At 48.8% G+C, this 27320-nt stretch overlaps 1 protein-coding gene across 2 annotated transcripts; it reads left to right on the forward strand.

Moving 5' to 3' along the window:
- The first annotated feature begins 2508 nt into the window (after window positions 1-2508).
- On the forward strand, window positions 2509-18536 carry LOC106022475 (galanin like peptide). 2 transcript variants are annotated; one of them, XM_040734028.1, is made up of 6 exons: window positions 2509-2673; window positions 5989-6109; window positions 9073-9121; window positions 12516-12596; window positions 14904-14981; window positions 18359-18536. In XM_040734028.1, the coding sequence occupies exons 1-6, from the start codon at window positions 2528-2530 to the stop codon at window positions 18400-18402; spliced, it is 519 nt and encodes a 172-aa protein (XP_040589962.1). In that variant the 5' UTR covers window positions 2509-2527; the 3' UTR covers window positions 18403-18536. The 2 variants fall into 2 exon arrangements, with proteins under 2 accessions (XP_040589962.1, XP_040589963.1); XM_040734029.1 differs by having other exon boundaries at window positions 2512-2673; window positions 6025-6109.
- Window positions 18537-27320: the final 8784 nt, after the last annotated feature.

Raw genomic sequence — 27320 nt, forward strand, 5'->3', positions numbered from 1 at the left:
CTCCCGCTCCCCTCCCCTCCCTTTCCCCCTCCCTCCCTGTGGTCTCCAAGTAACCTCTTCCAGGCTTCCATCCCATAGTCCCTCTGTGCCCTGTCCTGAGGACATCACCTCTCCACCTTCCTTCCTTCTGTTTCCCAGAAAAGCCATTTACACTTCCTTGTCACTTTCTCCTGTGTTAAGAGTCTTCCTCTTCCTCCGCCACAGCCCAGGTCACATGGGGGAACCTCAGGACAAGGGCTTTGCTGTGTCCCCACCCTTCTGGAGTGGGGGCTGATGTGAAGACAGAGACAGATAGAGACAGAAGTGGTCCCTGGTCGGTGGGATACAGGGAAGAAAGGCCTAGCAGAGAGGAAGAGAAAGCCCAGGACAATCTGAACTCTGCCTCTTGGAGAGCAAGGGCAACGGCAGGGTTTAACTGTCTCTTCCTTTCGGAAGCGGCTGCTCTCTGGGCCAAAGAGGGAGAGAAATGAAGAGACGGAATAAAAAAGCAGAAGGAAGCCAGGCGGTGGTGGCACATGTCTTTAGTCCCGGCACTCGGGAGGCGCAGGCAGGTGGAGCTCTGTGAGTTTGAGGCCAGCCTGATCTACAGAGTGAGTTGCAGGACAGCCAGGGCTACACAGAGAAACCCTGTCTCGAAAACAAACAAACAAAGCCAAAGTAGCAAGCTAGAGCAGACACAATGGCCCCCACCGGTAGCTCACTCTACAGCTGTTTATAGAGATCGAGGAGCTTTTTTTAATAAATTATTTATTGACCAATGAGATAGCTCAGTGGGAAAGGGTGCTTGCCATCAGGGCTGATGCCCTGACCTGGGTTCAATACCCAGGACTCATTTTATAGAACTGACTCCTGCAAGCAAGCTGTCCTCTGACCTCCACATATGCTATGGCATGTGCCTATCATAAATAAATAATGATGAAATCGGAGTGTATTTATGTGTATGCATGCGCGCGTGTGTGTGCATGGGTGAGTATACCTGTATACACCCCCCTCCACCCCAAAATGGGACTAGGGTTAGAGGGAGGTGCAGGATATCTGGCTTGTTATGTGGATGCTGGAACCCAAATTCTCGTCCTCACGACAGTGCGGCAAACACTCTCAACCAATGAACCATCTCCCCAGCCCTTATTTTTAGTGGCTGTTTAGATCAGGGTCTCACTAAAGTCCAGGAACTCATCATCCTCAGGCCTCAGTCCCCAAAGTGCTGGATTACAAGTGTGAGCTTTCAGGCTAAGCTCCCTGAGCCATTTTAGAATCATTTTCTTTCTTAAGATTTATTTATTATGTATACAGTGTTCTGTCTGCATGTATGTCTGCAGGCCAGAAGAGGGCACCAGATCTCATTACAGAGATCTGTGGTTGCTGGGAATTGAACCCGGGACCACTGGGAAAGCAGCCGGTGTTCTTAACCACTGGGCCATCTCTCCAGCCCTTAGGATTGTTTTCAACCATAGCAGGGGTCCTGTGCCCTGTGAGATGCTGAGTCAGGTGGAGAAAGGAAATCACTGAGACAGAAACACACACATACACACACACACTCATTCAGATACACAGACACACATACACACTCATATACACACACTCATTCAGATACACAGACACACATACACACTCATATACACACACTCATTCAGATACACAGACACATACACACTCATACACACACTCATTCAGATACACAGACACACATACACACTCATACACACACTCATTCAGACACAGACACATACATGTACACACATACACACACTCATTCAGATACACAGACACACACATTCAGATACACAGACACACACATTCAGATACACAGACACACACATACACACATTCAGATACACAGACGTGTATGCACACATGCGCTCAGAGAGGAAGGGGGGGGCAGGTGACCACCTTGACTAAACAAACAACCCCAAGGGAGCACGCGTCAAACTGGGTGTGGTTAACTGCTGTTTATAAACTCGGGAGTGGAGGCAGAAAAACCGAGAGTTCAAGGTCATCCTCTGCTGCGACTGGAGTTGAGGCTAGCCTGGGCTACTGATACCCTGCGTCAAAACAGCAACAAAAAAGCACAAAAGGGTTGAGATGGCCCAGGAGCCTGACAACTTGAGTCCCCGTCCCGGGACCCACATGGTTGGAGGGGGGAACCAGTACTCACACGTTCACACACACACAAACACACACACACAGTGGAAAGAAAACACAAATCAGAGAGAGGTTAAGAGAGGCAGTGGGGGGGGGCGGCAGTGGCGCATGCCTTTAATCCCAGCACTCGGGAGGCAGAGGCAGGCGGATCTCTGTGAGTTCGAGGCCAGCCTGGTCTACAGAGCGAGTTCCAAGACAGCCTCCAAAGCCACAGAGAAACCCTGCCTCGAAAAACCAAAAAAAGAAAAAGAAAAAAAAAGGCAGTGGGTGGGAAGAGTCGGAATGTCTCAAGGCTCTGACAGGGGTCAGCTGGGACAGAGAAATGCGCTCTGCCACAAAGCACCTTTGTCTGACCTCACAGAGCAGCTAATAAACACTCCAGTGGATGAGTCTTCTCTCTGCCTCCATCCTCACGACCCCGCCCGCCCTCGGGTCTCTCTCCTTAACCACTTCTCTTTCAACTCCTCACTCTCCTCGGAAGCATAAAAGCCAGGACCCCCAGAGCTGCCGAGTGCTGCGGACCCCACACAGGTTAGAGCCCCCCGGGGCTGGAGGCTGGAGGGGCTGAGGGCTGTCATGGTGAAAATGTCTCGGAGAACGGAGACAGACAGGAGCATGAGGGGATGGGGCAGAAATGGAACGGGGGTGTGAGGAGAGGAGTGGAGATGGATGGATGGATGGATGGATGGAAGGATGGATGGATGGAAGGATGGATGGATGGAAGGATGGATGGATGGATGGATGGATGGATGGATGGATGGATGGATGGATGGTGCGTCTGAGAAACATGGCTAAGGATGGGGGGAGGAGTTACTGGCTTTTGCTGGTTTTCTTGTTGCCTTTTTCTCCCTTTTTTAAAAAAAATCACATTACTTACTTGTTTTGTGTATGTGTGCTTGTATACGTGCCACAGCGTGACTGTGGAGTTCAGGAGACAACTCGGAATCAGTTCTCGTCCCTACGCCTTGTAGCTCCTAGGAATTGAACTCGGGTCTCTAGGCTTGCAGCAAGCACCTTTACCCACTCAGCCATCCGGCTGACCTCTGTTTTTGAGACAGGGTCCCATATAGTCCAGGCTGGCCTCAGACTTGCTGGGTAGAACAGAATGGCTCGAACTTCTAATCCCCTTGCCTCCACCACCGGGGTGTTGGGATCACGGGCGTGTGCCGCCACATCTGGCTCTGACGGCCATTGTTCTATTCCTTTCTGGTCTCTGTCAGTCAGCTATCTATATACCCCAGCTTCCAAATCAATAGATTCAAATGTCAAACCCAAGAATTATCAGGGAAGTTCAGTTGGATGGCTGAGCTGGTAAAGGTGAGTTCAGTTCCTGGTATCTGCAAGTTGGGGGGAGAGAGCCGTCCTGAAATCTGACCTCCACACGTGTACTGACATTCTCCTTGTGTTTCCCTAGGACATAATGCGGCGATATTTACAGAGGATTTTCTTTTCCTCAGGCTGGGTAACATTGCCCAGAGTGAATCCAAAGTACACAGGAGGGCACTGGAGAGATGGCTTGATGGTTAAGAGCCATTGCTGACTCACAATCAATTATAATTCCAGATCTCGAAGGGTGGTGGTGGCGCACGCCTTTAATCCCGGCACTCGGCAGGCAGAGGCAGGCAGATCCCTGTTAGTTCGAGGCCAGCCTGGTCTACAGAGCTAGTTCCATGATAGCCAGGGCTACACAGAGAAACCCTAACTTGAAAAACCAAATTAATAATAGTTTCGGATACAGGGGCTCTGACACCTGTTTCTAGGGCGGATGTGTACAGGTTCTATGCAAACATGGTATATTTCATACGAGGACCTGGAGGGATGGCAGATTTGGGGATTTGTGGAGAAAGGTCCCAAGGGCACTGAAAACAGTTTTACATATTTACATTATCCCTCCCCTGACTCTTGTCCCTCCCCCTTTCCTATTTATTTTTGAGTGCTGCAGCGCACGTGTGGAGGTCAGAGGGCAATCGGAGGCTTGCTTCTCACCCTTCACCTTGCGGGATGCAGGGTCCCCTGCGTGTATCTGTGGGGCTTTGGACGCGGAGCAGCTGGCTACGAGCTCCAGGTCCCTTTCCTCACGCCACCCTCCGTTCCGAGTTACCAGTGCACATTCCTGCCCCTGGCTTTTACAGGAGCTCTGGGGATCTGAACTCCAGTCCTCAACCTTGCTTTGTCTGGTCACTTAGCCAGCCTGGTCTACAGAGTGAGTTCCAGGACAGCCTCCAAAGCAGCACAGAGAAACCCTGTCTCGAAAAACAAACAAACAAAACATCAAAATGAAGCTTAAAAGAAGCCCTTAAACCAGATGTGGTGTGTACCTCTAATTCCCACACTCCGGGTGGAGACAGGAGGATCAGAGTTCGAAGCCAGCCTGAGCTTAAAAAGTGGGCATCCTCTTGGTTTATCCTGGAGCACAAGTCTACTGTCCCAGTCACTCAAGAAGTTGAGGTAGCCAGGCAGTGGTGGCGCACTCAGCACTCAGGAGGCAGAGGCAGGCAGATCTCTGAGTTCGAGGCCAGCCTGATCTACAGAGCAGGGCTAGTTCCAGGACAGGCTCCAAAACAATACAGAAAAATCTTGTCTCGAAAAACCAAAAAAAAAAAAAAAAAAAAAAAAGAAAGAAAGAAGTTGAGGCAGGAGGATCAAAAGTTCCAAGCTATCTTGGGCTGCAGAATGAATTCAAGGTCTCCTTGAGAAAAGTACTGAGATTCTGTCTCAAAAGAAAAAAAAAGTAAAAATACCAGAGATGTAGATAGTTCAATGATAGAGCACCTGCTTAGAATCCCTCAGTGAAGGGCTGGGGTGTGGCTCAGTGGTAGAACACCTGTCTAGAATCTCACAATGAGAGGCTGGGGTGTGGCTCAGTGGTAGAGCTCCTGCCTAGAATCTCCCAGTGAGGGGCTGGGGGCATGGTTCAGTAGTAGAGCCCCTGCCTAGAATCCCCCAGTGAGGGGCTGTTCAGTAGTAGAGCCCCTGCCTAGAATTCCCCAGGGAGGGGGTGGGGTGTGGCTTAATGGTAGAGATGATGCCTAGAATCCCCCAGTGAGGAGCTGGGAATGTGGCTTGGTACTTGCTTATGAGAAGCCCTAAGTTCAATTTCCATTTATCAACCCCCACCCCTACACACACACACACACACACACACACACACACACACACACACACACAGAGAGAGAGAGAGAGAGAGAGAGAGAGAGAGATAAGAAATTCCAAAACCAACAGATTGGAAGTTCATTTTATTTTTCTGTGGTACATTTAAATTAAAAAAGACATTATCTAGCCGGGCGTTGGTGGCGCACACCTTTAATCCCAGCACTCAGGAGGCAGAGGCAGGCGGATCTCTGTGAGTTCGAGGCCGGGCTGGTCTACAGAGCGTGTTCCAGGACAGCCTCCAAAACAATACAGAGAAACCCTATCTCAAAAAAAAAAAAAAAAAAGACATTATCTACCTACCATTGATCATAGTGATGACGTCATGCTTCATGCATATGACCAAAGTCATTCAGCTATAGACACTACTTGTACTTTTTTTTTCCCTGGGGGCTGAGTGGTTCAATTCCATTCAGTAAATTTCTCTCCATGTCAGAGCTGCACACAACCGTGCTACGGAGAGTAACTTATTTATTTGTTTGTTTGTTTGTTTATTCATTCACTCATTTGGTTTTGTTTTTCGAGACAGGATTTCTTTTCCTCTCTGTGTAACCCTGGCTGCCCTGGAACTCGCTCTGTAGACCAGGCTGGCCTTGGACTCCCAGAGACCCGTCTTCCCCTGCCTCCCGAGTGCGGGGATTAAAAGCGTGTGCCGCCAACGCCCACCGAGAATAATAACGCTGGCCCTCTTTGCAGCTTTCGTCAGCTGAGTGCCGTGTTCTTCCGTTTCAGGATGGCCTGCTCCCCGCATCTGGTCCTTCTTGTCACCATCCTGATGACTCTGGCAGGGACACAAGAGTCTGCACCTGTTTACAGGGTAATGCCTTCCCCCTGGTGCTCCCCTCTAGGGAGAGGTTTCACTTTTTTTTCCTGGTTTGATCCAGGGGTACTTGTAGGAGGACGAGCTGAAGCTGAGAAGGAGGCGACTTCATCAGCTTGGTCCTGGGAGTGGAGTAGGAGACAGGTGAACATAGACATTTGGGGTTCAGTTTATTTGACCCAGCGTGATGGTGCCTGCCAATCCTTCCGGGCACTCGGGAAGCTGAGGCAGAAGGGTTGTGAGTTCAAGGCTAGTGGACAGCACAGTGAGATCCTAATTAAAAGTAAATAAATATCTGGGCAGTGGTGGCGCCGCACACCTTTTGGCAGGCAGAGGCCGGCCGGTCTCTGTGAATTCAAGGCCAGCCTGGTTTACGAAGTGAGTTCCAGGACTGTCAGAACTGTTATACAGAGAAACCCCATCTTGGGCCTCCCATCCCCCCCAAAATAAAGTAAATAAACGGAAAGGAAAAAAGGGGTGATGGATGTAGCTCAGTCGGTGGCGTGCTTGTCTGCATGATGCCCTAGGTCCCATCCCTGCAGGACGTGCTGGCGCATGCTTCTAATCCTAGCACTCAGGAGGCAGGAGGAGGATGCTCGGGGAATGGAGATTAGCTTGAGCTAGTAATGTTGAAGCTAGCCTGGGCTACACGAGACCTCTCTGGAGGGAAAATGAAAAGAGAGGGCTGGCTAGGTAGCTCAGCAGGTAAAGGTGCTTGTTGCATAACCCTGGTGACGAGCGTTCGATCAGAAGGAGAGAAGCAACTCCTGAAAGCGGGGCTCTGTCCCCCTGCAGCCTGCTGTGACATGAGTGTACTCCACCCCCCACTAACAAAAAAAAAAGAGAGAGAGAAAAGTAGCTGGCATGGTGGGCGATTTATGCCTGAAATTCCACATCCCAGGGAGCTGAGACAAGGTTCCTGCTAGATTGAGGCCAGCCAAGCCTCTACAGAGGGTCCTTGTCTCAAAAACAGCAAACCAAACATACATCAGACATGGTGACCCTTGCCTTTAATCCCAGCATGCAGGAGGCAAGTTTGGGATGAGCCTGGTGTATTTAGTGAATTTCAAGCCATTCAGGGGTTACACAGTGAGACACTATCTTTAAAACATGGGTAGGGGGTCAGGCAGTATCTGGCTCCTTGAGATTGGAACCCTGACTGACTTGCACAGCAGCTGGGTCCTTGGCAAGACACCCTTTCTCCCTCTCTCCCTTCCTTCCTTCTTTTCCAGATAGGGCAGTGGTTCTCAACCTATGGGTGTCACCTCCCACATATGTGATATCCTGAACATCATATGTTTACATTATGAATCATCACAGTGGCAAAATCATAGTTATGAGGTAGCAACGGAAATAATCTTACGGTTGGAAGGTCACCACAAGATGACGAGCTTTATTTAAAGGGTCCCAGCATTAGGAAGGTTGAGGACCACTGAGATAGGTTCTCATGTGGATAGGCAGGCCTCGTACTAAATATCTGAGGATAGCCTCTTTTTGCTTTTTTGTTGAGACAGGGTTTCTCTGTGTAGCCCTGGCTGTCCTGGAACTCAGTATGTAGACCAGGCTGGCCTCGAACTCAGATCTGTAGACACAGTTTCTGTCCCACCTGGTCCCATAGTCATTTAACCCCAAATAAACACACAGACACTATATTAGTTATTCAACTGTTTGGCCAATGGCTTAGGCTTCTTATTGGCTATCTCTCTTAATTATTAACCCATTTCTATTCACCTAAGTATTTCCACGTGGTCTTATCTTACCAGAGAATCTTTCTCCCTCATCAGCTACATGATATCCACTCTGGAGGTTTCTCTCTGCCTCCTCTCCCCAGAATTCTCTTCATCTCATAGCCCCGCCTTTACTTCTGCCTGGCTACTGGCCAACTAGTGTTTTATTCATCAGCTAATAGGAGAAACATATATACAGAAGGACATCCCCCATCAGAGATAAGCCTGCTTCTGCCTCCTGAGTTGGGATTAACCAGATTCTGAGGATACCTTTGAACTCCTGGTATTTGTGCCTCCACCTCGTCAGAGTTGAGATCGAAGGTTTTATTCAGTGCCGGGGATAGAACCCAGGGATTCATGTTTGCTAGGCAGGCACTCTACCAACTGAGCTACAGCCTCAGGTGTCATTTATTTGTTTTAGTTAGTTTTTATATCGAGGCAGCATTCCACTGAGTTGGCCAGGCTAGGCTGGCTTTGGACTCACTCAGCAGCCCAGGAAGTCCTTGAAACTTGAATTCTCCTTTTGTCAAACCTGCTGAAAAACTGGGATACTAGATACTCGGCCTGCACCACCAGGCCGGGCTTTCAACATACTCATACAGTTTATAATACCATGTTCCTTGTTAACTCCAAGCACCGCACTGTCCGGTTATTCTTGGAACTCATCCATCTCACTTTTTTTTTTTTAGACAGGGTTTCTTTGTGTAGCCGTGGCTGTCCTGGAACTCGATCTGTAGACAAGGCTGGCCTCAAATTTACAGAGATCCACCTGCCTCTGCCTCCCGAGTGCTGGGATTAAAAGCATGCACCACCATCACTGCCCAGCCAAAGCTGTCATGCTTTAAACATCATATTTCTCACAGTCTGTCTGTCTGTCAGTCAGTCTGTCTGTCTGTGTGTTTGTCATGGGTGGGGGTGTGCATTCTGCACTGAGAGTGTGGAGGTCATAGGACAACTTGCAGGAATAAGATCGCTCTTTCCTCAAGGTGGGTCCTGGGGGTTGAACTCAGGTCATACTTGGCACCGAAGCACCTTTACCCATTTAGTCATCTTGCCTGGCCGGGGCCCTCCACTTGCTAGTTATAGGAAGTCCTAATTGCACACGGCGGAAATAGGATCTAAGCAAAATATGCCACTGGCTAGTATCAAGGCCATATGGTGACCTACATCACCCTAGACTTCCGGGATCTTGCCACTTTCCCGTCTTAGTCCTCATTTCTTCATGTCTTCCAGGGACGAGGAGGCTGGACTCTGAATAGTGCTGGTTACCTCCTGGGTCCTGGTAAGTGCTTTTTCTCCAGGCTTCACCCCTCATTCGTGCCTACTCAATACCAATGGCTTTGTGACCCCTGCAGAGATGATGCTGGATTAGTTGCTCAGTTACCAAAACACCTGATAGTTAAGGGTAGAGAAAGATTCATTGTGGCTCATGGTTTCAGAGGGGTTCGCTCCATCCCAGTAGGCGAGGCTTGGGGGGCTGGTATGCATCACGGAGGTGTGTGGTCTCCCTCTGTACAGCTCCCGCGTTGCTTCGCCATATGAGGGAAGCTGTCTTAGTGGGCCTGCAGTTGGAGACAACTGAATAGCTCACGGTTCCCACCTGAGAGGGGGAGTGCGGACAAAGAAAGACTAGCCAAAGACCTTAAAAGAAAAGACAAGAGACACAGGATAGGTGTCAGGAGGGTCATTCAGACCATACTGAACGCTGAGTGCCCCGAGTTTATTCTTCAACATACTTAAGCACCCAACCAAAAGTGGGGACAATGGTAGACTTCTATTATCATGTATAAGGGGCAAACAGACTTTTTTATTTTTTATTTTCGAGACAGGGTTTTTCTGTGGCTTTGGAGGCTGTCCTGGAACTAGCTCTTGTAGACCAGGCTGGTCTCGAACTCACAGAGATCCGCCTGCCTCTGCCTCCCGAGTGCTGGGATTAAAGGCGTGCGCCACCACCGCCCAGCTGGGGTACACGGACTTACTTCCCTTAATCCTCCAGGCATCTGGTAGCCACACCTGCCATTCGGTCTTCAGAGTCAAGAGTAAATACACTGGAGCCAAGTCTGTTGCTATTTAGATAAAGATGTCGGCTACCAAGGTCGAAACATCCTGCAGCAGCCAGGCTATCGACTTATAGGTATAAGGACAGTTTTGGGTGCTCTGACCTTTAGTCAAGATGGAGTGGAACCATTTTTATGGGCCCAACAAAGGTGGGTGTGGAAGAAGCCAGGGGTCCCTATGTGGCCAGGACTATGGGTCAGACTACAGCCTTCAAAGGCCCACCCCTAGTGACCCATTTCCTTCAGTTAGACTCCACCTTCTAAAGGTTCCACAACCTTCTAGAAATTGTAGGGGAACAGACAAGTGTTCAAAACCTGAACCCATAGGGGATGGTTCAGATTCAAACCATTACATCCATATTTAGATGAGTCTGGGGAGTCAGTCTAGGCAGAAGGCTGGGTGCAGAGCCTGTTATGGTGTTCAGGGTTTCCCTGGGCCTCCATTTCTGGCTCTGCTACAGGGGGGACAATGGTGGTCCCCACAATTCATGAGAGGGTTGTGAGGTTTAATTAAGTTGTCTATGTAGCTCAGTTGGTAGAGCTAGCACACTGAAAACCTTGGGTTCGGTGCCCAGAACTGTCTAAAACTGGGTATGGGATCACACACCTGTAATCTCAGCACTTGAGAGGTAGAGGCAGGTGGATCAAGAGTTGAGGGTCGTCATAAGCTACTTAGGGAATCTGAGGCCATCCTGGGCTACCTAAGACCCTGTCTCAAAAATTAAGAATATAAAATAAGAGGTCCTACCCAGCCTACAATCTACAACCTCAGAGAGGCTAGAACCCTCTTTCAGAAACAGATGGAAGCAGAAGCAGAAATCCACAACTAACAGATGGACCAAGCTCCTGGAGTACAATGGAAGTGAGGGAGGAGTGATAATATGAACAAAGGAGTCGGGAAAAAGCCACAGAATCAGCTGACCCGAGCTAGTGAGAGATCACTGACTCAGGTCTGACAAATGGGGATCCTGCATAAGACTGAACTAGATAGACTCCCTTAATATAGGTGACAGTGGTGTGGCTGGAACTATATATGAGGCTACTGCGTCCAAGACCTAACACTAATGCACAAACTGAATAGTGGAGCCCGTTCTGTATGGAGAGATACCTTGCTCAGCCTAGACACAGGGGTCTGGGGGTGGAGAGATGATCTTAGTGGACTTCCTAGGGGAGGCTTTACCCTCTGGGAGGAGCAAATGGGAGATAGGGAGTGTTGTGGGGAGCAGGAAGAGAGGAGGAAGGGGAACTGGGATTGGAATGTAAAAAAATAAATTAACTAAAAAGAGAAAAACAGTTAAAAAAAAAAAGATGTTCAGCAGGATGGCTCAGTGGGGAAAGGTACTTGCAGCCTGAGGGTGATGACCTGAGTTTGATCCTAAAACCTACCTAAAGGGGGAAAGGAGGGTTGACCAGATGGCTCACTGGACAAAGGTATTTGCTTCCAATCTTGACGACCTGAATTCCCAGTGCCCACATGGTAAAAGGAGGGAACCAATTCCTACAGGTTGTCCTCTGCTCTTCATAGGGGTGAGGTGGCATGGGCGAGCCTATACACATAAACACATGCATGATAGATAAATGCCCAAGGAAATGTAATTTTTAACAAACGAGTTAACAACACTGGCACACTGTGGGCACCAGCCTCTCTGCCCACAGTGGGTACCATATCATGACTTCGATACTATGCTTCCCTCTGTATTTATTTCCATCCCTGCCTCTGCACTTCCAGGAATGAATCTTCTTAGGAGCACGCATACTAGCCACACAAACGAAGCCCAGTTCCCACCAAATCAACCCCACCCCGTGCCCGAGGCTAGGCTCGACTTGTTAGAAACAAAACTGGGTCGGGTATGATGGGACACACCTTTAAATGCCAGCAGTCAGGAGCCAGAGGCCGGTGGGTTCGAGGCCAGGTTAGTCTGCATAGCGAGTTCCAAGTCAGCCAGAACTGCATAGTGAGAATGTGAGAATTTGTCCCAAAATATAAAGGAGGGGGATAGAGGTCACATGCTGGGGTTTATGAAGTGGTCTCTGCTGCTCGCAAAACCTAACCTAAACTGCTTCTGTTTTCCTAAGTCTTCAGTACTTTCCTTATAAAAATGAAGAACTTTTGTTTCTCAGAGGTCTATGGATACTTGTTAGAGGACGGCAAGTTGGCTAGGTGGGTAAGGGTGCTTGTTGGCAGCGTTCAGTCCCCAGAAGGAGCGAACTGACTCCCGTAAGTTGTCCTTGATCTTCATGCAAGTGCCATGGCATGTGTGCTGCTCCCCACATCTCTGTCTCTGTCTCTGTCTCTGTCTCTGTCTCTGTCTCTCTCTCTCTCTCTCTCACACACACACACACACACACAACTAACAAGTAAATAAATGCAAAAGAGAGTAAGAAAACCCCACGCTGCCTTAACAACATGACAGAGAGAACGGAAAACATGAGATTTGTTCGCAGACATAGGTGGGCAACAACTCTAGTCGAAGCCGCGTAAGTTAGGTATGGCCAACGGGCGTCCTATCCCGAGGCTTTGCTTGGAGTTACTCCGCCAAATGCCTGGAGGACTTGGTGGGTCCTGTGTGATGTCATTCTATTAACCAGCTTTCCTGCTGTCTCCCATCCCTTCCCTAGTCCTCCACCTTCCCTCAAAGGTAGAACAAGGCAGGAAGAGGGACTCAGCTCTTGAGATCCTAGACCTGTGGAAGGCTATCGGTGAGTAGTGGTCCCTCCTCTGGCATCCTCCTCCGAGTACTCTCTGTTGGCTTTGGAAACTGGTGGACGTGGGTCCACTCCTCACACTGTCACTTCCTAGGTAGAAGAAAGAACATGAAAAGCAGTGTAACTCTGTCGAGCTTTTAATTTCTCCCCAGGTAAAATCGTTGCCATGATCTCGTTTGTGTGTGGTGGTCCATGCCTATTATCTCATACTTGGGCTGTAGGGGCAGGAGCATCAGGAGTTACCCACAGAAACACAGTCATTTCTAAGCCAGTCTCGGTTACCTGATACTCCTTCTCATCACTGCCCTCTCCCCAAAAACAGAACCAGCAAGATAGCTCCGTGGGTAAAGGCACTTGCTGTCTAGCCTGGCCACTTGAGTTCGATCCCCAGGACCTACAAGATGAAAGGAGAAAACTGACTCCCATAGGTTGTCCTCTGATTTCTATACCTGTGCCAAACACACACACACACACACACACACACACACACACACACACACGCACACCCATGCACACACATATACACACACTCACTGCACATACACACACTCGCTACACAGACACCACACTCACTATACATACACACGCATTCATCACACATACACACCATAATACATACACTAACATACATACACACATACACACTCATCACACATACACATACCATGCACACATATACACTTACTACACATATACTTACACACACATACTCACTACACATACATACACACTCATCACACATATACACACTCACCACACATACATACACACACACTCATCACACATACACACACTCACTACAATACACTTACACACAATCACCACACACACACACACAATGAATAATAAAAACGTAATAAACAATAATAAAGAATTATAGCCGGGCAGTGGCGGCACACACCTTTAGTCCCAGCACTTGGGAGGCAGAGACAGACAGATCTCTGTGAGTTCGAGTTCGAAGGTAGCCTGGTCTACAGAGGAGTTCTAGGACAGCCAGGGCTACACAGAGAAACCCTGTCTGGAAAAACAAAAAGTTGGGCAAGGCAGATTGAGTCTGTCTGTAACCCCGGTGCAGGGGAGATGGAAGACAGGCGGTCGGTCCTGACCTTCCTGGACAGCCCCTCTAGCCAAATGGGTGAGCCCCAGGTGCAGCGAGCAATGGTGTCTCTAAAAATAGGCAGAGAATGAAGGAGAAGAAAGCCTGCTGCTCCTTTGGTTTCGTTTCTGCAAGCGCTCGTGAGCATGTGCAGTAGCATATGCTCGCTTCCAAAACCCTAACCAATCTGGCACACATTGGGACTACAGTTCATTCTGTCAAGAGAGGGTCCTCGAAGCTGTCTGGGAGGGGTCAGTGAGTGCTCCCTTCCCTGTAAATGCAGCACAGGACTTGACCTGATCTGTCTCCTCGCTGTCACCTGGTAGGGCCCGTGCTGAACAGACACCCCTTGGCTTCCAACCTCGGGTTTATTGAGGTTTGGAGCTGGGTCCTTCTTGGCTGCTAGGGGCCAATCCCAGGGGGGCATTGCAACATATCTGGTTTCTACCCATCCGATGCTGAGGGAATTCCCTTTCCGCTCAGTCATGGCAATCCAACACTTCTCCAGACATGGCCAAAGGTCTCTCTCAAGGACAAAATCCCAAGTGAGAGCCACCAGGGACTCAAAGATTCCAAGGAAACAAAGAAAGTGAAACCACATATTGACTGTCATGGAGCCTCTGCATGCATTTTATTATTATTATTTTGGTTTTGGTTTTTCAAGACAGGGTTTCTCTGTGGCTTTGGAGGCTGTCCTGGAAAGCCTTCTGTAGACCAGGCTGGCCTCAAACTCACCGAGATCTGCCTGCCTCTGCCTCCCGTGTGCTGGGATTAAAGGTGTGCACCACCACTGTCCAGCGCCTCTGCATTTGTTTACCTACGTATTTATTCACTGTGCATGTGTGTGCACGTGCCACGGCCCCATGCAGAGGTCAGGAAACAAATGATGGGGGAGTCACCTACCATGTGGGTCTCAGGACAGAAACTCACACGTGCTCAATGGTCTCGCCAGCCCCCCCCTTTGGCATCCTAGCCCCTAGTCTCGTAAAAACCAAAAAAAAAAAAAAAAAAAAGACTGAGAGAATTTTGGGCATCCCTTGATTAACACCGTAGAGCTTCCAAAAACTGTAACTAAGCCCACACTTTGATGTTATTCAATATTGAATCAATGACTTAGACGATGGGATGCCTTCCCAAAAATGAAATATAATAAATGCTTCACAAACTTGCAAGGCACGCAAGTGACGTCTTGTCCCTTTTCCTAGATGAACTCCCTTATTCCCACTCTCCAAAGATGACCAAGAGGACGCTGGTAGAAACGTTTGTCAAACCCAAGAGTGAAGGTAAGGATGGGGATGTGGAGGACTGAGAAGAGGGGAAGTTAGGATGAGCTGGGGAAGGGGTGGCAGGCGACGGAGAACATCCTTCCGCAAGCCCACCTCCCTTCCCACACCCTGCCTCTCGCTCCATACCCCGCCTTCGTCTCTCAGACCAACAACATTCCTTTCCCCTCAGACTTGGCCTCAGGGACCAACTCTAATTTCCAAACTGAGCACTTTTCCAGACAAGGCCCTAGACCAGAGACTGATATCCTCTCTGTTTCTACAGCCTTGCGTGGACAGACTCCTCAAAGTCCTTTAGAAACCAGTTGAGCTGGGCGTTGGTGGCGCACGCCTTTAATCCCGGCACTAGGGAGGCAGATTCGGGGGATCTCTGTGAGTTCGAGGCCAGCCTGGGGACTGTTATATAGAGGAAAAAAAAAAACATTTGTTGAGTGCCACTTCTCTTTAGGGTTTTTTTTTCCTGAACACCATGTTTTAAAATTACTCATATTAAGCCGGGCGTTGGTGGCACACGCCTTTAATCCCAGCACTCGGGAGGCAGAGGCAGGCAGATCTCTGTGAGTTCGAGACCAGCCTGGACTACCAAGCGAGTTCCAGGACAGCCTCCAAAGCCACAGAGAAACCCTGTCTCAAAAAACCAAAAAAAAATTACTCATATTAACTTTTAAAAGTGTTATTAATTCATTTAGTTTATTTGTTGTTTTTTGTTGAGACAGGGTTTCTCTGTGTAGCCTTGGCATGACAATTTGAGTTCAAATCACAGAACCCATATAAAAAGTCATGTGTGAGCCTAGAACCCAGCCCTGTGCGAGAGGGAAGGTAGTATGGCCCGCCTGACAGGAGCAAGTCTAATGTATTGGGGGAAAGCCTGGAGATCTAAATGAAAGACAAGACATCGGCCATTTGTGCTAAGGTGTGTGTGTGTCTTTTTGCAAGGAGGGAGCAGCCTTATATACAGACTTATAGCACAGTGGAGAAACCCCAGGTGTAAGAGTTTGTGTTTCCATAATTAGCGGTTGATGCCAGTGGGGCAAGGCTGGGGCTGGAAGCCAGGACTAGAAAACAGGATGCACCTGTGGTTATTGGCTGACAAGCAACTCACAGAGACCCGGTGGGGGCTGGGGCCCAACGGTGGAGACAGGGAATCACTGGTGTTAGCTTACTGATAGCCTTGCTTCAGATTTAGTGAGAGACCTGGTCTCCAGTGTAGCAAGCCGGTGTTCGGGGTTACGGGTGCTACAACACTTTACAACAATCCGAGCAAAGGGCTAAGGATGAAAATAAAGACAAAGACAGTGGCCCATTCTTACTAGGAGAATGGCGTTTATTTAACAAGAGTGGAGCCTTGTATGCCAGTGGGAAAACCCACCAAGGTCAGAAGCCTACGTTCCCAGGACCCTCTGGCAAAGGGTGGGCCAAAAACAGGAATTAGCATTTAGACAATAAGGATGGACAGAAAACAGGAACTTGCATGCAGGCCTTACTGAAAGGAGGGGACCAGAGGTATTTTGCTAGAAGCTCCTAGTTGGTCAGCAGACCCCCATGGGGGAAGGGTGCAACACTCCAGCTAGACAGAGATGGATAGAGACAACATCCGATATTCTACACACACGCACGCTCGCGCGCGCGCACACACACACACACACACACACACACACACACACACACACACGCACGCACGCACAGTGGGGGGGGGGGAGAGGAGTATGTATTGTACTATCCTGATGATGATGACATACCCCCTCAACCTTGACTGCATGGTTTTTTGAGACATGGTTTCTGTATGTAGCTCTGGCTGTCCTGAAATTCACTCTGTAGATCAGGCTGGCCTTGAACTCAGAGATCCACCTGCCTCTGCCTCCCAAGTGCTGAGACTAAAGGCGTGCGCCACCACTTCCTAGCTGCATTCTTTGGCTCTTGAACATGCTTATCATCGACACTTGTATGAACCCCCTTGAAACAGGATGGGGAAAATGTGCGTAGCTGAGGGTAGACAGTAGACAGAACGAGGAAGGAAACCCGGAAGAGATGGAAAAGCTATCTGAGACAACTAGAGAGGCTTTCCTCCCTAGCCCGACCCCTGACTTCAGGAATCCCTAGTCTGAGACAACTAGAGAGGCTTTCCTCCCTAGCCCGACCCCTGACTTCAGGAATCCCTAGTCTGAGACAACTAGAGAGGCTTTCCTCCCTAGTCCGACCCCTGACTTCAAGAATCCGTAGTCTGAGACAACTAGAGAGGCTTTCCTCCCTAGCCTGACCCCTGACTTCAAGAATCCGTAGTCTGAGACAACTAGAGAGGCTTTCCTCCCTAGCCCGACCCCTGACTTCAGGAATCCGTAGCTGAGGAAATGGCTCAGTAGGAAAAGTGCTTGCTTGAGTTTGGTTTTTCAGCACCTGCATACAGGTGGGAATCCCAGGAGTTTACAGGCTACCCAGTCTTGCTTATGGGTAAGCTCCAGGTTCCCTGAGAGACCCTGATTCGAAAACTAAGGTAGGAAGAGGAGAGACAGCTTAGCAGTTAAAAGCGCTTTGGAGAAGTTACCAGATTCCATTCCCAGCATCCACACAGTGGCTCATAACTGTAACGCTAGTCTCAGGGAATCAACGCCCTTTTCTGGTCTCTGTGGGCACCGGGCACATATGTGCTACATCTGGGCAGAGCAGCCGGGCGTTGGTGGCGCACGCCTCTAGTCCCAGCACTCGGAAGGCAGAGGCAGGCGGATCTCTGTGAGTTCGAGGCCAGCCTGGTCTACAGAGTGAGTTCCAGGACAGCCTCCAAAACAATACAGAGAAACCCTGTCTCGGAAAACCAAAATAAATAAATAAATAAATAAAATAAAAATTGAAAGGACGTTGATCGACACAGGACACCCCAAGACCAAGTTCTCAACAAATAGGGGATTTATTTGTTCCAGAGGGACAGAGGTCAGGGAACAAGAGACTATGATGGGAGATAGAAGATGAGGGACAAGGGAGAGGGAAAGGGGTGTTTGTCCTGGAGGGGGGACAAAGGACTGCCCCTGGATAGAGAGGAGACAGAGGTGGCCCACAGGCAGATGGCAGTTTATAATAAGGGGGACACTCCGTGTTAGGATGAGGTGTTTAATTTTAGTTGGGCATGTTAATTGGGGTAGCCAAAAGGGGGCTTCTGATTTCAGGACCTCAATATGCTCACAGCTGGACCTTGGTAGTCAGCCTCGGGAGGAGGAAGTGGCCAAATGAGGGAGTAGACCTTGGTGGTTAGCGTCAGGAACGCAATCTAGCTGTTTTTAGCAAGGAGGGGGTGGAGGGTAAGCGGTAAAATCTGCGGGTGCCATGCTCAGGCCTGCCAGAGCCCTTCAAGAAGTAACCCATCTGCTGTTGCTCCCCTGCTACAGATCTGCGCGAACTGGACAGGGAAGAAGCCAGCCTGAGGTCATAGAGACGGCCACACCCCACCCCCGTGAAAGCCCTCTCACCGCCCTGAGACTAAGGACCCTACAGCTATGTCCCCAAATCTCACTAAAATACGTTGTACTATTTGAAGAAGTATGTTGACATAAACTCTGCAGTGTCTTTCTTGTTGGATTGGTTTTTCTTGGGGGGGTGGGTGAGAGATAGCTCGGTGGTTCAGAACAAACTTTGCTCTTTTGGAAGACGTGGGTACTGTTTCCAACATCCGCGCTGTGGGACTGGTAACCACCGGTAGCTCAGAGGCATCTGAGATTCTGATGCCTCTGGCCTCCAAATTCACACACAAATTCACACACAGAAACATACCCATGTTCTTAATTTTAATGCATCAATAATGGAAATAGATATTTTTTAGAAAAACAATGGAGAGACAGCTCATTGGTTAAAAGTATTTCCTACTCTTACAAAGGACCTACTCAGCATCCATGTCCAGGGGTTCACACTTACCTAGCTCCAGCTCCCCAGGGTACCTGCACTCAGGGACACACAGCCACATGCACCCACACAAAAGATGCCATTAAGGGACCTAAGAGTGAAAGACCCCAGGCGGGGGACTTTCACGGGAGGGAGACCCGAACCCAAGGAACACCGAGACCACGAGCTTGGATGCAACAGCAAGAGGCTTTATTGATAATACACGGGTACCCGGGGCATCTCGTCTCGGGAACTGAGAGCCCCGAGCTGGGGATTCAGGGGTTCTTTTATAGCAAAAAGCGCAGTACAGAAGCAAGAAGCCTAGTTACAGGACCTTGATTGGGCAATTTAAATGAGGCTAGGGCTCAGAACGAGGGCAATTAAGGTTTCTCTCAGAACTCAAGTCTCGGCCTTGGCCCTATCTGAGGAACAATAGGAGGTCTCTGTGCTTGCCCAGTCTTTCTGGGCTGGCTATAGACACCTGTGTCCCTGGGCAGAGTTCCCTTCTGATAAAGAAATGACTATTCAGCTGTAAAGACCTTGAGCTGAGCTTCTTTCTGATCAAAAAAAATGACTATTCGGCCGAGCTGTGGGGGAAAGGAATTTTCCATAGGCCTCAGCCACCTGTGCTGGGCCGGGGTCTTTCAAGAGTAGTGTGGGGACTCCGTGGTGGTGGCAGGGAAGCAGGTAATCATAGAACATTTTCCTGCAATATATTCTGACTAATTGCATTCCTTTTCGAAAGAAAAAATGTTTTTCCATTTATTTCTAGTCCCGGGAATCGAACCCAGGTCATGAGGATTTGCTGCAAGCGCCTTTACTTGAGTCATCTCTCAGGCCCAAAGTAATAGCATTCTTTTGGAATAACTCTCTGGTTGAATTATTATTGCTGCAGACCTCAAGGCCAGCATCAGGTTCACCTAGTGCCAGGCTTTGCCCCCCACCCAACTCGCCCACCTGCTCCTAGTGCCCCCTGCGTCTTGTCCATCTCGAAGAACCACTGAACAGGTTCCCATGATCCCCAAACTGGTCCTTTTCCACACTGCCAAAGCTCTAACTGGGCAGGGACGGGGTAGCGGAGGAGGCCCCATTTCTCTGCAGCCGCCATTTCTGGGCTTACATCTTCCGGCGGAGGAGCAGTTCTGCTGAGTTAAGGTGGTGGTGGTGAATCTGGCGCGCACTGAAAGCAATTGCGCTAACAGGCTGAAATCCCAGGTGGCAGAAGAGAAGCGCGTGTCTCGATTTGGAAAACGTGCATATTGTGCCAATAGTCCCAAGCGGAGGAGACACCTCCCCTTGCCCTTGCGCGGTGGGTCTAGGAAGGCTAAGTTTTCTAAGATAAGGCGTTAGAAATACCACTAAAAGCCTGTCGGTGGTGGCGGCGCACGCCTTTAATCTCAGCGCTCCCGAGGCAGAGGCCGGCGGATCTCTGTGAGTTCAAGGCCAGCCTGGTCTACAGAGCAAGTTCCAGGACAGGCTCCAAAGCCACGGAGAAACCTTGTCTCGAAACAAAATAAACAAAAAAGATAAACAACCCACTAAAGCCAGCTAAGGGGTGGGGAAACGGTCCAGCAGGTGTGTGAAAATGCCCGAGGCTGGGGATGTTCTTGTTTAGTGTGTTTGAATCCCTGGGTTTGACCTCCAGCTCCAATTTTACGAGTGTGATGGTGCACACCTTGGATCCTAGCACTGGTGGCCAAAGAGAGAAAGGAGGAGAAACCATGTTAGAGACAGAGACAAAACACTGGTGTGTGTGTGTGTGTGTGTGTGTGTGTGTGCGTGCAGGGGGATCTCAGGGAATAAAGCTAACACTGCTGAGTGGAGCCAGGTCACAAATGAGTCCCATTTTCCAGGGGAAACTCAGGCTCACTAACTGTGTGTAAGGATACATACGTACAGCTTCCTACCCTGTTTATTATAAAGATCTACTGCTCCTGGCCCCTCTGCCCAGCTCTCTGGACAAGGGGGATGGATTTTCAACTTGACTGTGAGCATTGCAGCTCCGACGGAAAGGTATTCTGGCATTCCGGAGCCAAAGAATACTGAGTGTTACAGCTCTGATGGAAATGCATTCTGGCAATCGGGAGCCAGGGAATACCACAGGTCACAGTTAGCCTAGCAGCTTACGGGGAAAGGTTTCCCCAGTGAAACAGCTCTACTCCCTCTCGGAGGGGAGGGCTTCCCCATCGAAGTTGTTAACAGTGCAGCCCTGCTCATCTGGGTAGGAATCTAGTGAGGTGATGAAAAATACACTTACAGTGATAAATAAAACTGGGTGTGGTGGCACACCGCTGTAATCTCATCCACCAAAGAATGTGAGGCAGATGGCTCAAGACTACAAAACCACGCTGGACAAGTGCCAGGTCAGCATGGGCTACACAAACCTTTGTTAAACAAGAAGAGGCCCGAGCAACACCTTTAATCCCAGCACTTGGGAGGCAGAGGAAGGTGGATCTCCAGGAGTTCCAGGTCAGCCTGGTCCCCATTGCACATTCCAGGGCAGTCGGGGGATACATGGTGAGGCCCTGTCTATAAATAAATACACACATACGTAAATACAGAAATGTGGAAAAAAAGACACTGGTCACAAATTTTCAGAATTCCTATCATTCTTGCTTAGCTTTCGAAACAATACATAAGCCTAAAGGTTCTCCTTGTCTGTCTCTCAAAGTTTGAAAGTCACGAGATGGAACCCACAGTTTTGGGGCAAATGATGCCAAGCCCAAAGCCTTGAGCTCAAACCCTGGTTCCTGGACAGTGGGAAGAAAAAACTGAGTTGTTTTCTGATCTCCATATATGTACACAAATACACTAAATAAATGTTTAGGGAAAAAATTGTCTTTTTTGTTTTGTTTTATTTTGTTTCATTTTTTTCTGAGACAAGGTTTCTCTATTACAGTGCTGGCTGTTCTAGAGTTTGCTCTGTAGACCAGGCTGGCTTCAAATTCAGAGACTAGACAGCCTGTGCCTCTGCCTCTCAAACACTGGGACCACCACTCTGGCTTCTCACGTATTTATGGGTGCTTTGCCTGCACAGCGTGTGTGTGGCTGGTGCCTGAGGGGTTCATTGCCATAATTCAGTCATAGCACCATCACGTCCTCATAGAGAAGACGTGACTCCAGGCCACACTGCAGAAATACCGCCTCTTAAGATAGGAAGCAAGTTCAGAGAAAACAGACTTGCAGCTTATCTGCCTCACATAAATTACCAAATAACCAGGGCTTAGGCTTGTATGACAGAAGGTGGAATGTGAAAGATAAAGTTAGAGTCTGCAGTCAGGTTTCCAGAGGACACAGGATGACCTACCCATCCCACTGACCTTTGCTCCTCCAGGCTCATTGCAGCTACAGCACACCCCCATTCCTTCCCCTGCTCCCTTCCCCTATATAAGCCCCCTTGGGATGAATCAAGGTTGTCGACTTGATCAGAATCCTGTCTCGCCATCCTTCCTCGTGTCTCCCGTCCCCCTTCTTTCTCCTAGGTGTCCCCCAGCCCCCACGTTGAATGTCCTGTGGGTCGGGGCAGTTCATCATAATAGAGTTCAGGGTCTCCAGAGACTGGAGTTACTGGGTGTTGTGAGCCACTAGGTGGGTGCTGGGAACTGAACCTGGGTCCTCTGTAAGAGCAACCAGTGCTCCTAACCACTGAGCCATCTCTCCAGACCCTTCTCACATATGTAAGCCAGTGTCATTTTGAAATCTGCACCGCTCAAAGTGCCCTTAAATATTAAGCAAGTAAGTTTACCCTAGATTCAAAACAAATGTGTAAAGACTCTGAGAGAATTTTGGGCATCCCTTGATTAACACCATAGAGCTTCCAAAAACTGTAACTAAGCCCACACTTTGATGTTATTCAATATTGAATCAATGACTTAGACGATGGGATGCCTTCCCAAAAATGAAATATAATAAATGCTTCCCAAACTTGCAAGGCACGCAAGTGCTCTGTTCTGGTTTCCTCATAAATATTTAGTATTATTCTGCGCACATGTTTCTGTGTAGGTATATGTGCGGGATCACAGAACAACTTGTAGGAGTTGGTTCTCTCCTTCCACTTTCTGGGTTCCTAGGAGGGAGCACAGCTCACCAGCCTTGGTAACAATCTCCTTTGCCCTCTGAGCCATCCTGCCAACCCTCCTTTGTTTTTATAAAAGGTAGGCTGATGCTAAATCACTCACTCAATCTAGTTGGAGCAAAGCTTTAAGAGAAGGTTAAAGCCGGACGTTGGTGGTACACGCCTTTAATCCCAGCACTCCGGAGGCAGAGGTGGGTGGATCTCTGTGAGTTCGAGGCCAGCCTGGTCTACGGAGCAAGTTCTAGGATGGTTACACAAAGAAACCCTGATCCAAAAAACCAAGCCAAACCAAAATAAAGATAAATATTGCGATATCTGAGATTATAATAAACTGGTTATGGATTGCACCTTCCCCTTTTTGGTTTATCATCATCATCACCACCACCATCGTTATCATCATCACTTTGAGAAGGGATCTCACGCAGTCCAGGCCGGTTCTAAACTATGTAGTCTGTAAAAACTTAAACTTCCAAGCCTCCTGCCTCCATCTGCTAAGTGCCAGGACTCCAACCCTCTGTTAGCATGCTTAGCTAGAATACTATGAAATGTATCTAAGTATTGAAAGAAAGAGGAAAGAACCGATCACAGGGGTCTCACAAGGAGTAGTCTCACAGAGGACGCAAGCTGGGCATCCCCTGCTGCAATTCAGTGTGGGCACTGTGTACCTGAGGGCAGGGGGTTACGTCCCACAGGCTGGGAGTCCCGTTCCTAACTGCCCCACTCCAGATGCCTTTACACACGCAGGCCCCTGACCCTCTCACCAACTGGCTATAAAATGGGGGTCCAACAGCTCCTCCTTGGGGTCTGTTAACTTGCACAAGTGACTCACAGACATCAAGGAAACACAGACACTGCCTTGTTAAATCGGATATTACAGCTGGGCAGTGGCGGCGCTCACCTTTGATTCCAGCATCCAGGAGGCAGAGGCAGGCGGATGTCTGTGAGTACAAAGCCAGCTTGGTCTTACAAATCGAGTTCCAGGACAGCAGGGCTACACACAGGGTACCCTCTCTGGGTACCACTTTCTCCATGATTTCACCATCCTAGAAGGAGCAGCTCTCTGGTTTTCTGGATTTCCTTAGAGATATTTATTTCTGGGGCTGGAGAAATGATCCAGTAGTTAAGAGCACTGACTGCTCTTACAGAGGACCCAGGTTTGATTCCCAGTGCCCACACGGTGTCTCCCAACCATCTGTAACTCCAGTTCTAATTATAGATATTGGGGCAAAAAAAAAAGCAAAGCAAAAAAACTCACACACGTGAGGTAAAGAAATATCTTTTTTAAAAAAGATTTTTTTTCAGGGACCTTGATCTGGCTCAGTGTGTAAGGGAGCTTGCACACCACGACCTGTGGCGGCTCCCCAGTGGAAGAGAGAACTGGCACCCAGAAATCGTCTTCTGACCAAACTTACACCTGGCACATCTGCTCCTACCCTGTCTGTCATGCACAGAAAGTCAGAAATAAAATGTAATAAAAATTTCAAAAAGAAATATTTACTTCAAAATAAAACTTTTTTGTTTGTTTTGGTTTTGGTTTTTCGAGACAGGGTTTCTCTGTATTGTTTTGGAGGCTGTCCTGGAACTCGCTCTTGTAGACCAAGCTGGCCTCGAACTCACAGAGATCCGCCTGCCTCTGCCTCCCGAGTGCTGGGATTAAATGCATGCACCACCAACGCCCGAGGCTAAAATAAAGCATTTCAAGACACATTTGCAGTAAGACAAAGCCATATGAGAAAAACAAAACAAAAGGCAAGTGTGTTAGTGTTCTTTCTCTGTGAAAAGAAGCCATGGCCAAGGCGACTCTTACATAAGAGAAAATTTACTTGGGAGCTTGCCCACAATTTCGGAGGCTTAGGCCATTGTCATCGTGGTGGGTGGAATGCAGACCTACTCCATAGCCAGAGTCTAGGCATGCCTACCCATTTATATTATTAATTTTGGGGGGGCAGTTTCAATACGGGATTCCTCTGTGTAGCCCTGGCTGTCCTGGAACTCTGTAGACCAGGCTGAGCTCAAGCTCAGAGATCTGCTTGCTTCTGCCTCCCGAGTGCTGGGACTAAAGGTGTGTGCCACCATACCTAGGTAATCTACTTATCACTTTGAAACTTTCTTAATTAATGTTTTACAAATTGCATACATGCACACAGCGTATTTTGGTCATATTCTCCCCAGTTCCTTGCCCTGACAAGCCCCGGATCTACTCCGTTGTCTTTTTAGATAACTGAACTAGGTAGGGCCTCACATACACTTGGCACATACTTTGCCACGGAGACACATGCTCGGCTGTCGAAAGATCGTATTTACTTGCTAATTTAGAAAGGATCTCTTGTATCACATCCTATCCACCAAACTGCCTTAAACTTCCCAACCTCCTACCCTCGATTACAAGTGTGTGTCACCACACTTTTTTTTTTTTTCGAACCAGGATTTCTCTGTGTAGCCCTAGCTGTCCTGGAACTCGCTCTGTAGACCAGGCTGACCTCGAACTCAGAGATCCGCCTGCCTCTGCCTCCAGAGCACTGAGATAAAAGGCGTGCGCCACCAACGCCCAACCACACCAGATTTTATACCACGCTAGGAACTGACCCTCGGCTTCCTGCCTGCTAACACAAACACTCTGACATGTGAACTGCATCCCCAGCCGAGGCTGATAAAATTATTTATGTATTCATTTTTTTTAAAGCTCGAAATGGTATCCCACTAAATTCGCTCAGCCGGTCTTACACCAACTAACTCAAGCCTTGACTTTAGCATCCTCCTGCTTCATCCTGGTATCACAGGCCTGCAGGACCACGCCCTGATATTTTAATAAATTAATCCCCTCCGTCCCTGGGGCAGTCCCAGGGTTAAACTGTAATTTAATCCGGGGATGTCTAAAATGACGTTTAAGATGACGTCTAAGGGCTCGGGGCCACCACTGGGCAGATCAGCAACCGGAAGACAGCCCCACGGTTCCTTGAGAAGGAGAGGAGCTCAGAGCTCCCAGGCACTTTGCAGAGACAGCTCAGACGAGGCTGCAGGGCACCAAGACGAGACCGGAAGGTAAGTGAATCCAGGGAGGGAGGTGGGTTAGCGAGGCTGTGTGTGTTCGGGTGCAGATGCGACAGAGGCTGCTTGGGACACTGAGTGCCTGCAGCTCCACACTAGGTAGCTGAAGCAGGGGGATGCCGTGCACGAGTTCCCAGCCCTGGCACGGTGAGGCATTCTCAGCACACAAAAAGAACTCCTACTGCGTCCTCGGGTAAACGCCTTTCTCCCTTGGTGCCCGGCTCCTGCTAAATCACGATGCTGCTGTTACGGACTCGGAGCATGGATTCCGCTTCGCTCCGATCTCAATCTCTCCACACTGGGCGGCTGGGTCAACGCGGTTGCATGCTTGAATCTGTTTGTTTGTTTATTTATTTATTTATCTTTTGAGATGAGATCTACTTCCAGGCAGGCCTAGAACTCCATCCAACTGCCCCAGCCAGGTCCAATTTATTTTTTGTTTAATGATTTTCAAGACAGGGTTTCTCTGCGTACCGCTGGCTATCCTGAAACTCATTTTGTAGACCAGGCTGGTCCCGAACTCAGATCCTCCGACAGTTCTTTTTTTTTTTTTTTGGTTTTTCGAGACGGGGTTTCTCTGTGGCTTTGGAGGCTGTCCTGGAACTAGCTTTTGTAGACCAGGCTGGCCTCGAACACAAAGAGATCTGCATGCCTCTGCCTCCCGAGTGCTGGGATTAAAGGCATGCACCATATTATTCTTAGTTAGCACAATTATACCAAGTCGTGAGGTTGAAGAACACAAGAATTCAGTTTGGGTCGAGTGGTGGCAGCACACACCTGTAATCCCAGCACTCGGGAGGCAGAGGCAGTCGGGTCTCTGTGAGTTCGAGACCAGCCTGGACTACAGAGCGAGTTCCAGGACATCTTCCAAAAGCCACAGAGAAACCCTGTCTCAACCCCCCCCCCAAAACAAACAAAACAAAGCAAAAAACCGTTGTGGAGGGATATGGGCTCGCCTACCTGTAATCCCTGCTCTCAGGAGGCAAGACAGTGGATAGTTGTTCTGAGCTGAAGGCCAAACCAGACAACAAAATGAGTTTTTAAGCCAGTCTGGGCTTGCACAAACACACTGTCAAAACAAAGACAAAACCCCCAAACCACTATGGAACGCGTTTAAATCAATGATGATAATATTTCTCTGTTAAAGTTCTAATTCTGGAAACATTAAAGTATTAGTTTTTAGCACCATTTTTTGGGGGGGAGGAGTGGATGAAGTATTTTAAATCTTATTTTATTTATTTTTTTGGTTTTTCGAGACAGGGTTTCTCTGTATTGTTTTGGAGGCTATCCGTCCAGCCCAGCCTCGAACTCACAGAGATCCGCCTGCCTCTGCCTCCCGAGTGCTGGGA

Source organism: Mesocricetus auratus, unplaced genomic scaffold, assembly GCF_017639785.1.
Source record: "Mesocricetus auratus isolate SY011 unplaced genomic scaffold, BCM_Maur_2.0 Super-Scaffold_100037, whole genome shotgun sequence".
Taxonomy (NCBI): Eukaryota; Metazoa; Chordata; class Mammalia; order Rodentia; family Cricetidae; genus Mesocricetus; species Mesocricetus auratus.

Coding starts and splice junctions, on each gene's coding strand:
- LOC106022475 (XM_040734028.1), top strand. CDS start 2,528: ATGAGTCTTCTCTCTGCCTCCATCCTCACGACCCCGCCCGCCCTCGGG. Junction 6,110..9,072: donor AGTCTGCACCTGTTTACAGG/GTAATGCCTTCC, acceptor CATGTCTTCCAG/GGACGAGGAGGCTGGACTCT. Junction 14,982..18,358: donor TGTCAAACCCAAGAGTGAAG/GTAAGGATGGGG, acceptor CCCCTGCTACAG/ATCTGCGCGAACTGGACAGG.